Genomic DNA, 15,750 nt, shown 5'->3' with positions numbered 1-15,750 from the left:
GTGTGTGGGTGTATTCAAAATACAACTTGCAGTAGCACTTTTAGTTTATTTCATGAATTGGTCATTCTAAAATTAATTGTAATCCAGGCAACTTCAAAACTGCGGATAAGAAGTTAAAAATGAATGCAATTGTTTTCCAATAATTACATTTTTGTTAGTCATGGAAATAATTTCCATCATATCTTGAAAAAATGTTAACAGTCACTGTTATTATCGTAATATATTAATATAAGAAATTGTTTTCACTTTTGATATATGCTATATGAAGCCACTAGATAATGTAACATGATTGCTGTTTTTCTCCAAATTCACTTTTTGAATGTGGGTGTGCTAGTACCATGGCGAATAATTATGTAGTGATTTTTTTTGTCAATTGAGAGAAATTTCAAAAGAATTAGAAACTACCTCTTCCTCCTCGAAATTGTCTAAAGTGCTTTGTGCGACAAGGCATTGATTTGCATGCAGGTGAAGCAGGTCATACATGACTCGTATTTTGCTTTTTAAGATGCCAAATTTAATCTTATCATTATTGCCAATAATTGTATGTTGTGATTTCATTGATATCAATATAAAATTACATGAATCAGAGTAACTTAAACAAAAGTTTCTATGTTTGAGCACATTGAGGGCAGGCTTTCATTTTTTGTATTATCAGAGTTTTTTTATTATCAATTTTTTAACAGTTTGTTGCTGAACAGTGTACAGTATAGTTTCTAGAGTTGAGATTCTCGCCATGATTGGTGTTTTCTAGAAAACAACCAACATTTTTTAGTTAACCCACCAACAGGGAGATCGAGGGATGGCGTCATTTGCAATGTCTGGTCACTGAAGAATGAGTCAGGGAGGTAGAAAACAATATATTTTATTGTTTTTTTTACAGGACGAGAACTTGCCTGATTCATACTTCTATAGTAAACTATCAGTACATTTTTCATACATTTGGGCAAATTAGGAAATTGTTCTTCATGTGTTAATTGTCACATCTGCATCTCCAAAAGTGAGGGTGGACAATCAGCCTCGATGACATTGGCTTCCAAAATTAATATCCAAACACAGTATGTATACGATCATAAAAGGTTTTCACAGCATTTGATTTTGTTGTCAAAACTTCCACCTGTTGACAGTTAAAGCCCACATGCTCCGCCATACGAATGCAATGTTCTTTTTGTTGTTTACTGCGATTGTAGTTGCATCCATCTCTACTCTAACATCAATAGTGCTTTTGTTAATAGACCATATCTTGCTGCATATACAAACGCATACATTGTATACAGTTTTATGTGTGAAAAGTAAATAGACCATTTTCCGTTCACTGCGAGAATCATGCGTTATGCGTGAAACAGGACAAACAAAGGTCATAGCGTCGTAGTCGCGTCAAACATCGCGTGGGATTCGACAAACGCGAAAGTATTTCGGGGACATTTTCATGCTTAATAATGTGCTGTCCACATTTGATGATAGGCAATTTCGATTAAGTAAGGGTATTCGGAAGCAATATTCCTCTGTCGAAGATCAGCCGGTCAATGTAAGCTACGAAATAAAGAAATTCTAGTTCAAAATCAAATCGTTCGATTTTTGCAGCAGACATTCGACGCGCGTCTTTCATGCATCTCGCGAGATCTCGCAATTGTACGGAAAATCATCTATTAACTGAGGCAGACGACCGGTTAATATCATTTGCGAAGAAATTTTATGACTTTTGTTTACCGTTATGAATGTCCTGAACGATGATGGTGAGGCACTGCAGATTCCGTGAAATGTTCACGGCTACAAAATGTTGCAGTTTATTACCCAAATCGCAAAATTTACAAAATTTCTTTAGTGAAATTAATAGAGTTTACAGTATTTTTACAAATTCAGAGTGCATTAGTTGTTTACCTGGTTTCTCAGTGATTGACAAAAAACAATAACTCTTATTAGTGACCTGCTTCTATAAGGTTATACATACTAGCACATCCAGGGTTCAAAGTTACATTGCCATTTAATTTCCCCTCAAAACATGACATTTTTAGGCTTGAATTAACCCTATATGTTAACCCATTGAGCACCAAAGTTAACTTTTGGAACCATGCACAATTTTAAACCCCTCTAATTTATTCATAATTTTACCAAACCTTTGATCAAGACATGTTACAAATATGAAATTATGTTCAATTGGTTCAAAAATAGTATGGAAAAATGCATAAAAACAGGCTAAATTTAAAAAAAAAGATATGGTACTCAAAGGTTTAAGGTGTAATCAGTAGCAACATAGCATAAATTACTGTGGCTGTAGTCATACTCTGAAAAGTGCCAGGATGTGTGACCTTTAGTGATTAAATGCTCTGGGGTAGTTTGGTGTAATATGTTTTTAATGATATACATTTTACAATTATGCAATCACATCACATCACTGTCACACCTATGTGAATGTCTAAAATCTAAAATGTCTAAAAATGGGTTAACGTGAAGAACGCAATATTTGAAATCCACATTTAGTGTGATTCTTATATTTACTAGACATGTTGTCTGGTGACCTATATAAATATCAAGGCAGTTTGTTTTTCATACATACACCTGTTAACTTCATTTAAAACTGCCATAATAAGGTTATCTAAGATAACTATCACTGTATTTCAGCTACCATCTATGGTATGCGTTGCATTTTATTTTTTTTAACATTTTCCTCATTTTTTTTTTTTTAGAAGCAAACTTTTTTTGTAACAGTATTAGGCCATTCAAGAGAAATCTGTTTCTCTCATTTAAATATGAATTTACTTAGTTGTAAGTACTCCATGTCTGTTTTATACAAATATAACTTATTGATCTTTTTTCCCCTCGCAAGTTAATTTATTGTTTTTTAGTTAGTTTATATCATCCTTAGTTGAAGGAAGGGTAGGGTAATATTATAACATTTTCTCTTTTTACTGTAAATGTTTGAGGAAGGTGAGTGATGCAGACAAAAACAGACCTGTATCTTGTTGGTCATTTTTGTGAAGGTACTCACTGATTAGAATGAATTTGATTTTCCATCTCCCAATTCATACTGCAGTATCTTCCACCACTTGTGACATTTTTATTTTAATTTTTTTGTGTATAAATTCTCATGCATAATACACCCTTATTTAACAGTCATCTGAAATTGATTACTATGTGAACATTCTTATTGGGTGAGACTCTTCATACATGTAGTTTATGGTACGGTCCCTTTGCGGAAAATAAACGATTTTCTGTTTATACAAAAATGTGATCTACCACTGCTGAGATTAATGGTGAATCGCATTTAATCCACCACTGAGACTGTTATATTTCATCTTTTCATGACAATATCCAAGGAGTAGCGTATATATTTACTTATAAGCACATGGCTGTTTCACATTTTCTAAGACTGATTTTGTTTTATAAAAGTGTCACTTTGGTGATGAACACACCATTTTTGTATGTTTATTATTAATGAATGCAACCACACCTTTGACGAGCCGTGGTCTCTGAACAGCACGTGCGTTTGAATTTTATATAAACAACAATGTATTTTACATGTGTACATTGCTACAAGTCTGATATCGAACAGGAAGCGACGCGATGACCGCTACCCTTTAACCTTGATTACCATGACAAGTATTATTGTAATAATTATTACCCATGATTCACTGATCTTGATTGTCCTAATTACTTTTTATTGTCTTGGATTGTGCAATAGTTAGAGAGTTGATTTCTTGATATAATTAAGAGTTTTTTTGTTTGTTTTTTTTACATTTTTGCTTACTGATAAGTGCATGGTATTTCATTGAGGAAATAAACATAGCATTAAAACATGTAATTGTTTAGTGATTAATCACATGGTCCCATTTTTATAGCGATCAGCTATAACGTAGACTGTCAATCTCTCAGATCTTGTTTTTCGCTACTTTTGTTAAAGTAAAACATTGGTGTATGTTTACTTGACAATTTGATTGTGGTGCTGGATGGACGTCATCGGGTAGTGTCATCTTGATGTCACTGAAGAATCATACAGCCATGGAAACTTGCAAATTAAGTTGAATTAATTTCTGCAAAAAAAGTTTCCAGTTAAGTAGTACGTCTTGCACACATCTGGTCTATAATGACGAACTCATGACAGCACTAACTTGCATATACTGTTAAACCATTCATTCACACGTACCTAAGAATACTAATTTACGCCCAATGTACAAACAACAAAACTAATCAGGTTTAATATATTTTATTTTACAAGGAGTTAACAAAATCCATATGAACATGTTTTAATAATAACACAGTTTTTGATAAAGAAAATTTAATACATTTTATTAGAAAATAAAGTGTTTACAATCACACAGAACATAAAAGCTTTGCTGCTATTTTTACTAAGTGCAGAAGACCACAAGATAACAATAATTTGCATAGAGTTGTTCATCATGAAGAAAAATCCTCGGGAATGGACTGACATACATTTGTAGAATTCATTTTAGCAGTGCTGAGCAGTTAACCCACAGAGATAACCATAGGAATTTAAAGAATTATATTTAATCTGACCATATATTATATAATAGGGAAAGTTTATTTAAAAATGCATTAATAAAATGTATATAAACACATATGCGCACTGCACGCACAGACTCTTTATTTTATGGGTTTAACACACTGCCTGCTGAAAGTCTCGACAGATATCCGCAATAAATTAAGGAAAAAACCAGCATGAGCATATGATTGTGGCAGTTGTCGCATCACTCTACCTTTGATATATATTTTTTTTAAAATTTTACTACATCTAAACAGACATGTAGCTTCATGCCTACAAACAATTAAAGCAAGGAGAGTCAATGCTCCAGTATGCTGAGAATAAATAAATGTAATCAGAATAGACTCCTGATATTTTGGTGTCAATATAATTATTCATAACTAGTGTACAACTAAATATATTTTGTATCAAAGGCAACGTTGAAAAATATTTTAATTTACATACTATACATACACGTAGTGTGTACAGGGACTTTCAAACTCCCGCAATTTGAAGGTTTAACTGATCATCTTAAACTTCTCTATTGCCCATAAATACTTCTATTACTTCAGTAAGATGATTCAACCCGGCGATTTAAGAAGCATAACTCAAAAAGTCAGTCAAGATTATGTCTAAGAATGATATTATCAGCCTTGATGAATTCAGCCACACAATGGCTGAAATGCTTGTATCCTTTCTGATAGACTGGCTTGCCAGTTGCAGTTAATTGCTCCCCCTCCCCCCGAATAGAAGCGTACATACATTTTGAAACATATGTTGATGAATACCGATAAAAAATGAACATGTTTATCATTATGCAAGAAGTATTAAAGAGCGGTAGTCGTCGCGCCACGCATGCAAGAGATATATGGGTTGAGAGAAAATCAATGTTTATCAAAATACAAATGATGCGCAACGCAATGACCGCTATGCATTATGGTAGAAACGTATAGAAGGCAGTTTCTGAGTACACTCGAAAACATTAAATGCAAAATAATATATTTTTACGAGAGATGACAAATAAACACTGAAATTCTTGAATTATGGCTTCTGTTACAATAACACATACGATGATGCTGCTCATTACTGCCATCAAAATTTGATCAAATACACCACACCGGCTGCAGATAGAGGGTCTGATATCATGTGACTCACCACTAAAAGGTGCAAGGCAAGTTAACTGTGGTGCACATATTTGATTCCTGAACGGTAGATTATGTGTATTGGTTTCTATTAACTGACAGTAAATTACTACAATTTCAATTATACCAGAAGAATGCTTGTAATTGCAAGTAAAAGAAGGTTCAATAATGATATGCAAGGTAATTTGAAATATGGTAAAATATCAGAAATGGCTGCGGGACAGTCATCTTATATCAGACATTTCTGGAGAGTAAACAATTGATTTGTTATGATGAAAATGGCCACCAGTCAGCAATCTTTGGTTCAATTCATACAACTGAAGCAATATATGAATGAAAGACTAAGACAGGGAACAACATTCATACAGCCTTGTTATCACCCTCTAGTGGCAGAAAACAACATCAGATACTTCTTTCACTCTGATTTCTTTTACATTTTTGTCAACGGGTAGTCTAATAAATTCAAGATTTTATTTGAGCTGCAGTAAAATAAACAGCATGCAACTCACCCAAACCTATTAGTTGGGAGAAAGAAAAGAGGGGGAGGAAGGAAAGGAGTCAGCAGCAGAGATTGTTATTGATACATATTTGTACACAGATGACAGTACCAATGCATACTACACTTGTGGAGTGACTATGCTAACAAAACAACCTGACAACAGTACACAAATAATATCTATTAAACTTGTTTCGTTGCCACTACTCGTAGTAAAGCCACACTAAGGTGACATACAAGTCAACGACAAATTTAAAAAAAAAATAAAAAAAAAGGTATTTGTAGATCATCTCTATAAAAACAAATATTCAGAATTCACTTTATTTTTCATTTTTTTTTTTTAGCCATTATGAATACCGGTAATCTCTTGCGAGTACCTTAATTTGAATACATATAGTTGGGAGGTGATAGGTAACGATCACGTCCACTCTGATGTAAACTGTTTTGTATGTACATTAAAAAATTATTAAATTGCACATTCTTTGTAGATTATTCCAAATCTTTACAGTAAAAATGATACTGAAAACACGATCCACACTGAGATAACAGGATGTTAAAGATATTGTTAACGCTTTCATTTTTTGTGAGAATTAATGAATATATTTTTGCGAAAGTAAATTAAGTTAGTTTTGCAAGAGTAAACACCTTTTGAAAGAGAAATTTTTTTGTAAAATTACTTGGGCTCTTTAGGCAGGGAGGAGTTTTGTGATAGAAACATGAAAATATAACAGTTTACACACAGTGACTCAACAACAGTTGTTTGTTGCGGGACTGCGGTTTACAGTATACAACTATCTGCCCATGTGTTCCAGAGAAAGAACAAGTATGGCTAAATACGTTTTTTGTACATAAAATCAATTATCGATAAAAAATAATATTCTAATAAAAATGCACAAGATCCTTGCACGTGAAAAAAAAGCACATCCTGTAAATTTATCACAATTCTGACCTGTGGTGGCGCACTTCACCATTTTGTGACAATGATAGTGATTTTTTTTTTCTGAATCACAATCATTTGCTATAATTGTTAATTTAGATATTCTGCTCAAATTACATAAATTTATTCAACTACATCCTCTGAGACATTCCCATAAAGTTCATCTTTGTGCAGATACCGCAGTCCATCCAGTAAACTGAGGTCTTTCCAACATGTCCTTTTAAACTACTTTTTTGCCATATGTCATACATAAAGCGTGGTCCCTGATGTCGCCCCAGCCGCCGTTCGGTTTAGATGGCTTAGCAGTCATTGTCTTTGTTTTCTGACCAAGGTGCAACTCTTTTGGAAACAGGAACATTGAGTTTTTTTGAAGTATGTCCTTAATGTGATTGACTTTGTCAGCAACGTTGCACTGCTTCCCATTATGATGCACACCACTACAAACAAAAAATAAAGCGAGATCCTTGCTTAGTATAATATTTGACAGCAATGAATCTGAGAAATCTGAGATTAATAGATAACGTCCACCACTGATACAACCCATTGAGTTATGTATTACATAATAATATAAAATGTGTTTTATCAACTGTTATTGATGAATTTTAAAGATAAAAATGACTGTCCAGGCTGCCTGTCTAGCAAATTTCATTCTGATCAAAAACGCATTACGAATTTGACACACACTGTACAGTGACAATATAATCTGAGAATTAATTTTATCTGATTAAAGCATTGTACATAGCTTTCAATCCATGGAGGAAATTTTATCATTTGACGAGAAAACGAGGCAGGAAGATAGTGGGGTCATCAGCGAGTCAGATAAATGTAATATGCGTTTGAATTTCAGAAATAATGTCAATCAAATCTAAATCATGCCGGCCGAATGCATCACAAATCAGTCGTTGTTGAACCATACATACATTTTGTACAAGGAAGAATTTGAAACTGTACATGATCAAAAATGATCAACAAACAAAAGCTGCTCTCTTGATTGTTCTGAGTGTCAGGTGTTACGGTTGGGGAACCAATTAGGCACAATCAATCAAGTAGCTCTGCATCAATCACAGATCAACCCCACTCAGATATTTCAATACAAACCGTATTAGCTCTATTAGTAGCACATATGTATTTACATACTGGTAATGTCAGAGGTGTGTCTTTAGTAATAATAAGTTACTAGTATATTTTTTAGAGTCTACCAAGCAATAAATGTAACTTGATTTATATGCACAACAGCAAACGACAAATATGGTACTGTAGTTGTTTTTATAATTTACATTCAGTAACTATACAGCTGGAAATTGAGATTATTAATTAAATTTACATACGATGTGCATGTAAACCATATTTCATGAAATAAAAAAATAAAAAATTGTTTTATCAGGAAAGAATAAATAACAAATTGAATTAATTCTCAAACATATGGTGTCTATATGTTGTAATCAAATTTCCTGACCTCTTCTTAACAGCTTGCATATAAATAAACGGATTGTTCCGGTTGAATATATAGTTCCAGATGATTGTTGACATTTATATGAATTTAGATTAGTTGGGGAAAACACAAAATATCAACCAATTGTATATAGCATATATTGAATTCTAAAATTTGTGATTAATAATATCGTGTTTTTGACTTTCCTTATACTAAATACTAGTAGTAAAACATGTTTTCTCATTTATTATGCTGATTGTTGCATGGTTTAATGGTGCAATTTTAAAGTAACAATTAATGTAGATTTCTGCAGTTTGACAAAATGAATATAAACATTGTCCACATGTCTGGAGCAAATCATTTAAAAACAAAACAAAAACAATTATTTAGTGACAAGTGAAGGAAGTTTTCAAGGATGGATCAAACAAAGAATAATATTTTATCACCAATGCATATCATTCATTCTATCATTCTATCATTAATTCACTCACTCACTCACTCACTCACTCATTTATTCATTCATTCTATCATTCAATCATTCATTCACTCACTCACTCATTTATTCATTAATTCTATCATTCAATCATTCATTCATTCACTCACTCATTTATTCGTTCATTCATTCATTCATTCATTCACTCATTTATTCTATCATTCTATCATTCAATCACTCATTTATTCATTCATTCAATCATTCATTCATTCATTCATTCATTCATTCACTCACTCATTTATTCATTCTATCATTCAATCATTCACTCATTCATTCTATCATTCTATCATTCATTCTATCTATCATTCATTCATTCACTGCCAGATTGGATTTTAACAATAACATGGTTGAAATCAACTTCAGTAGAGAGTGAGATGTGCAAACAATAAAACTATAACATTTTTTTTTTTAAAGATAATCTCACCAAGCCATGTGATGAAGAAACCTCATCATCTAGACAGATTGCGATATTGTGTTTGAATATTGGAATTATATAACATGTCACATAACGGATAGATACCAGGTATAAACAATAAAACTATAAATTTATTTTTTCTAAAGGTAATCTCACCAACATGTGTGATAAGGAAACCTTATCATCTCGACAGATTGTGATATTGTGTTCGAATATTGAAATTAAAATGTAACAACACAGATAGATACCAGGTAGTAAGTGACAAAATCCAAAAATATCAGAATACTGTATTTATTACTGGTAGAAGCACACACAAAACAAAACATTGCATGTGTTGTTTACTGGTATAGTGATTGCTATAAAAAAAAAACAGGAATCCAGGTCCAATACTTACCATTCACCGATATGGAATACTCGGGGTGACTTTACAACTATAGCCATTAGTGAACTTGACATACAATGCTTGCTAATGTGCTGTAAAGTCCAGTCCCAGTTATAGTCGTCAAATGTACAGAATTCCTGTAGCGAAAATTACACAAGTTATTTTAAAAACTAATGTACCTTGCCATTATGATGCTGAGGTGCACATCAGTAAAAGGAAGCTACTTCCAATGTTGGTAAGAACTATAGTTGTCCCCCAATGACAAATAATCTTTAAGAGAAGACTTGCTACCTGTATATTCTAAGCAATAAAAATCAGCCAACAGTGCACATCAAAAAGCTACAATTAAGGATTGTCTATAAAACATGGAACCAGAACCGGAATCTGTGGAGTAACTCAATTTAAATGGCAATTTTTTATCGAAAAAATTACACTTTAATTAAATTGCAATTATAAAATAACAAAAAATAACCTGCCTTGGCACTGAATTACAACCAAATCTCTAAACCTAATGTCAAGACACTAATTTCTTTGAAATGACTTTTAAATTAATACATAATTTTTCAGTCATGTAATTACGGTTCTGGTTCCAAGTTTTATAGACATCCTCAAAAACCATGCCTAAACCCTAAGTTGTGGCTTCTTACAAGCGTCATTGTTGAACTTGCTGTTCCTATTGAGATAGATGGTGCTAGCAGGATTGATAAATAGAACATATCAAATTTAAATATTATGTTCTTAAGCTGTATGAAATTTGTTTTGATGTAGAGAGATACTTACTCTAGAACATCCCTGTAGCTTGTTGAATGTTTTCCTGTCCATCGCCATCCCCATATTATGTTTACTTGCATGCCATAATAAAGCATCAACCTGAAAAGAAATAGTAATAAATGTTACAAAAGAATCTATCGAGAATATTGGCAGCCATCTAAAATGAATTTTGAGAATATTGGCAGCCATCATGGAAGATAATTTTGAAAATATTGGCCGCCATTTTGGAAGAGCATCTTGAAATTATTAGTAGTCATCTTGGAAGGGAATTTTAAGAATATTGGCAGCCATCTTAGAACAGCGATTTTTGGGAATATTGGCAGCAATTGATTTTATAGAATGTGGCAGCCATTTTGGAACATTTGCAGTCATTTTTGATAAATGGATTGTGCGAATATTGGCAGCCATATTGAAACAGCAATTTTTGAGATACAAATGTATATTTGCTGACATCTTGGAAGAAGTGCATTTTAAGAATTTGAAAGCCATCTCAAATCTTGTTTTACAAGAACATTGACAATCCATCTTGTAACAGTTGGTCTTGATAAAAGTGTATTTATAAAGTATTCATGAAATTTGAATACCTTGTTGCTCCGATCTGAATAGTGTATAGTCTTGTCATAAGTACCAAGTGTTAATATGTCACATTCAGGACACGCACTGAAATGAAAAGATGTAAAAATCATTGAAAGCGTAACAAGACATATCACATCACAGTCCCCATCATTTAATTATGAAATACTAATGTTAAAATAATACATGAAACATCTGCAAACAATTGAATTAATATGTACTCTATGTGGGTACAACTCATCATAAAGTGATTTCCCCTAATCTAGTATTGTACTGATATAACTGAAAACTTCCATTGACCCCAAGTACACAAATGCAACCCAACTATGTTGCATACATGTATACATGCTCAAGAAACTGCATTCATAAATCTGAGTAAACCTTGATGTACCTTTAATAACAACTTTACTTCTTTGTTAATTCAGGTTTTTGTATATTACCAGGACCTGGGTTTGTTTCAGTATCACCACTATAATTCCCCTCAAAATGTAGCCTTGACACCCCTCTACAGTTTCCAGAGATTGGTAATGGTACACCCATCTGTCACTGATCAGATCAAGGTCATGACCAGGTCATGACATTACTAAAAACCTTAGCATTACAATATACATGTAAGCTAATTATTTATTCTGAGCATGCTCAGTTGTTCTCTCAGTGGTGTTGGGAGAGGTAATTTTGGATGAAAATCATGAAAAAGACCCACTTACGATATTCAGATCTGAAGTATTCTGACAAAAATATCACATGGCACATGTATATTGGGATGAACAAAATGGTGGATTTGATGACAAAAATATCACACATTTATTTCACAATTATTTCACATCTATACCTTTTTTTGAAATTATACATCACTTTAAGTGTTGATAAGAAATCAGGAGTCACAAAGTGATCTTCTTCTAACAGCAGTACTAAACCATCATGGCTAACTGTGGCTTGTAAACCAGTGAATACATGTTGCAACTGAAATACAAAAAAAAATCAAAGAAAGCTTAGAAAGAACTCCTGTGTGCTGAGAGTATTGAAGACACATAAAAAACTAATTCAAAATTACTTGTACTTGAGATATTGATGGAATAGCTGAAAACTAATTATGTAAATCAGGTAACTGATATGAACAGATTTGAGTTTAAAACTAATAAGGCCTGCGTAATGTAATATCTATGTACCAAGTTTCATATTAATATGAACAAATTTCAACCCAAAATTAATTGGGCCTGTCTATTTTATTTAAATGTGATGATCAGTAATTGAGATATCAGTGTTAATTAATTATTTTAATTAGGTGATTAATAAGCATAAATATTTACCAAAAACTAATTGTGTCCCTGCATAGTCCTAGGTTCATTGAAATGTGATGATGAATACTTTATAAAAGTTTCATTAAAATCCAATTAGTGGTTCTTTATATATCAGTGGAACATTCATGGAAAAAATTAACTAATTATGCAAATAGGTAATTAATATCAACAATTATTTACCCTAAAACTAATCAGGTCTCTGCATAGTCCTAGAGGATCTATGTAGCAAGTCTCATTGAAATATGATGATCAGAACTAGAGTTATCAGGCGAAAAGCTGAAAATTAACTAATTATGCTAATAAGGTGATTAATATGCACAAATATTTACCCCAAAACTAATCAGGTCTCTGCACAGTCTTTAAGTAACTGTGTACCAAGTTTCATTGAAATGTGATGATTACTACCACAAAAGCTGAAAATTAATTAATTATGCAAATTAGGTAATTAATATGTACTGATATTACACTAAAAACTATCAGGTCTGTGCAGTGTCCTATGATATCTATGTACCAAGTTTTATTGAAATGTGATGATTAGTACTTGAGATATCAGTGGAAAAGCCAAAAATTGATTAATCATTATGCAAATTAGGTAATTAATATTGCACAGATTTTTACCCCAAACTAACCAAATCTGCGCATTAGTTCAGAGCATCTATGTGCCAAGTTTCATCAAAATCCAATGAGTAGTACTTTAGATATCAGTGGAACAATCATGGAACATCTAAAAATCAGCTAATTATCATGCAAATTAAGTAATTAATATGCATGGATTTTTACCAAAACCTAATAAAATCTGCCCATTGGCCCAGAGCATCTATGCACCAAGTTTCATAAAAAATCAATGTATGGTTCTTGATATATCAGTGGAACAGACACACAGACAGACACACTAACTGTGAAGACTCACTTTTTGTGCTTCGCAAATGAATAAGGGATTTAATATATTTGTAGCAGCATTTTAACTTTTTTTACCACCAGACTTTCTCACTCAAATTCTTTTGGAAATGAACCCTAGTTTCGGGCCAACAGACAAACTTTCAATTTTCAGTTTTTAAATTTGGCTATTTTTGTCCCAATCTTCTGAAAGAAAGCGCAGACTCAAATGGAAAAAAAACAGGTGGTGAAAGGGTTAATTTCCTGAATACATGTACATCATTCTGATTGGGCGAGAACTTGTTTTTGATTGGAGATGCATGTAATACAACTGAAGACAGAATGGTATGTACAACATAGTATGTGGAGTCGAGAGATGCATATATTACAACTGAGGACAGAATGGTATGTACAACATAGTATGTTCAGCCTGGAGATGCATATATTACAACTGAGGACAAAATAGTATGTACAAACATGTATGTTGATCAGTTCACAGCATGTCATAGAAACATAAAATGGAAACAAAAACAACTACATGGCACAGTCAGTTTATATATACATGTACAATGTACATTAATAATTTTGTACTACACACCTTCCACCACCAGTGGTGTTTTGTCATAGTGTATTTCGGCTCCCTATAATGGCCGTATTGATCGGGATTCTCCCAATTGTTGCATTTCACTTCCTCCGCTCTGAAAAAAACAAAAAAACAAACAATACATGAAAACTGCGCTTGTCGTTAAATGAACACTTTAAATTCACTCACCGGTGAGTTATACAATAACTGAATTGTACAGGAAGAACATCATTACTGCCAGTCACAGACGCATTTATAGTATAATACTAAATTTTCAAAATAAAACCATTTATATATTTGCCATGCTTGTGTCGTGTTGGCCATGTGACGTATACACAATGTGTAATATGCATTGTTTACAATGTACATGGAATTCAGAATACACTATTCAACAAGCGAGTCTGTGCTTTAACGTACCATGAAATAGTTAGTACATGTATAAAGCGAAAACTAAAATATGTTTTGCTTCTTGTCATTTTGAAGAAAACTGTGCCCCATACATTTTTTTTTGCAATTGTGTATTGATTATTCACAAAAGTAAATGTTGTTGTTTCAATACATGTACTATGTAGTAACAAAATTCAATACATGAAGGGACAAAGTGGGTAATTAGATATACATACAAAATGTAGAAAGGTAAACAATGTCAGGGAAAAAATAGCACTTATTATTAGGTTTAAACCAATAATGCTTTCAGACCAGATCTATTCATGGGAAATACTTCACTACATCCACATACATACTGTAAAACAATTGTATACAGTGCATGTACATACATGTATAAATAAATTATGGCAAAAATATTCCTTTCTTTTTATTAAATTACTAGAAAGTCTTTGATCTTAAAATATGAGACAAGACCTATAAAATGATGATTACAATGTAAAACGTGGAAAAAACAATGGCTGATACTGTTGTATACGCATGTTATAGTATGTTAAACAGGACAAAGACTGGAAAAAAGAACAGATAAATTTCATAAATCTATACCAGGCATCCAAACACTTTGACATGAGATGATTGATGTACATTGCCAAGGTTTATAAAAAATATATCAGACTAATTTATTTTCAAATGTAAGAAAAATATTGAAATAATGCAGATGAATCAAGCAATTTTGAGAATTTCAAATAATAATACGGGACTGCTGGTTACAAAAAATCATTCCCAGAAATTCAATGATAAAGCTACACATACAGTACATGACATTACTGTAACTTGGAAGGACATTAATTTTAGCTGTCTAATGTTATGAGGTTCTATTTTCCGTTGTATTAATTAACATCTTAAATTAGCAATGTTATATTAATTAACATCTCAAATTAGCAATGCTGTATTAATTAACATCTCAAATTAGCAATGCTGTATTAATTAACATCTCAAATTAGCAATGCTGTATTAATTAACATCTCAAATTAGCAATGTTATATTAATTAACATCTCAATTTAGCAATGCTGTATTAATTAACATCTCAAATTAGCAATGCTGTATTAATTAACATCTCAATTTAGCAATGCTGTATTAATTAACATCTCAAATTAGCAATGTTATATTAATTAACATCTCAATTTAGCAATGCTGTATTAATTAACATCTCAAATTAGCAATGCTGTATTAATTAACATCTCAAATTAGCAATGCTGTATTAATTAACATCTCAATTTAGCAATGCTGTATTAATTAACATCTCAATTTAGCAATATTGTATTAATTAACATCTTAAATTAGCAATGTTATTTTAATTAACATCTCAAATTAGCAATGCTGTATTAATTAACATCTCAAATTAGCAATGCTGTATTAATTAACATCTCAATTTAGCAATATTGTATTAATTAACATCTTAAATTAGCAATGTTATATTAATTAAC

General features: G+C 32.1%; 1 protein-coding gene across 1 annotated transcript in view; it reads right to left on the bottom strand.

Moving 5' to 3' along the window:
* Positions 1-4,185: 4,185 nt before the first annotated feature.
* LOC100371978 (alpha-1,6-mannosyl-glycoprotein 2-beta-N-acetylglucosaminyltransferase-like) overlaps positions 4,186-15,750 on the bottom strand; it is a 73,020-nt gene continuing 61,455 nt past the window's right edge. The window contains exons 3-8 of the mRNA XM_002735781.4: positions 13,894-13,993; positions 11,951-12,081; positions 11,130-11,205; positions 10,555-10,644; positions 9,787-9,911; positions 4,186-7,489 (exon numbers count right to left, since the gene is read on the bottom strand). Of these exons, the coding sequence (XP_002735827.1) occupies positions 7,273-7,489; positions 9,787-9,911; positions 10,555-10,644; positions 11,130-11,205; positions 11,951-12,081; positions 13,894-13,993 (739 nt within the window). The 3' untranslated portion in view covers positions 4,186-7,272. The remainder of the gene's footprint in view (positions 7,490-9,786; positions 9,912-10,554; positions 10,645-11,129; positions 11,206-11,950; positions 12,082-13,893; positions 13,994-15,750) is intronic.

The sequence above is a fragment of the Saccoglossus kowalevskii genome, chromosome 10, assembly GCF_978046115.1.
Source record: "Saccoglossus kowalevskii chromosome 10, keSacKowa6.1, whole genome shotgun sequence".
NCBI classification, from domain to species: domain Eukaryota; kingdom Metazoa; phylum Hemichordata; class Enteropneusta; family Harrimaniidae; genus Saccoglossus; species Saccoglossus kowalevskii.
The sequence above is the reverse complement of the archived record's forward strand: the minus strand, read 5'-3'. Positions and strand labels throughout refer to the sequence as shown.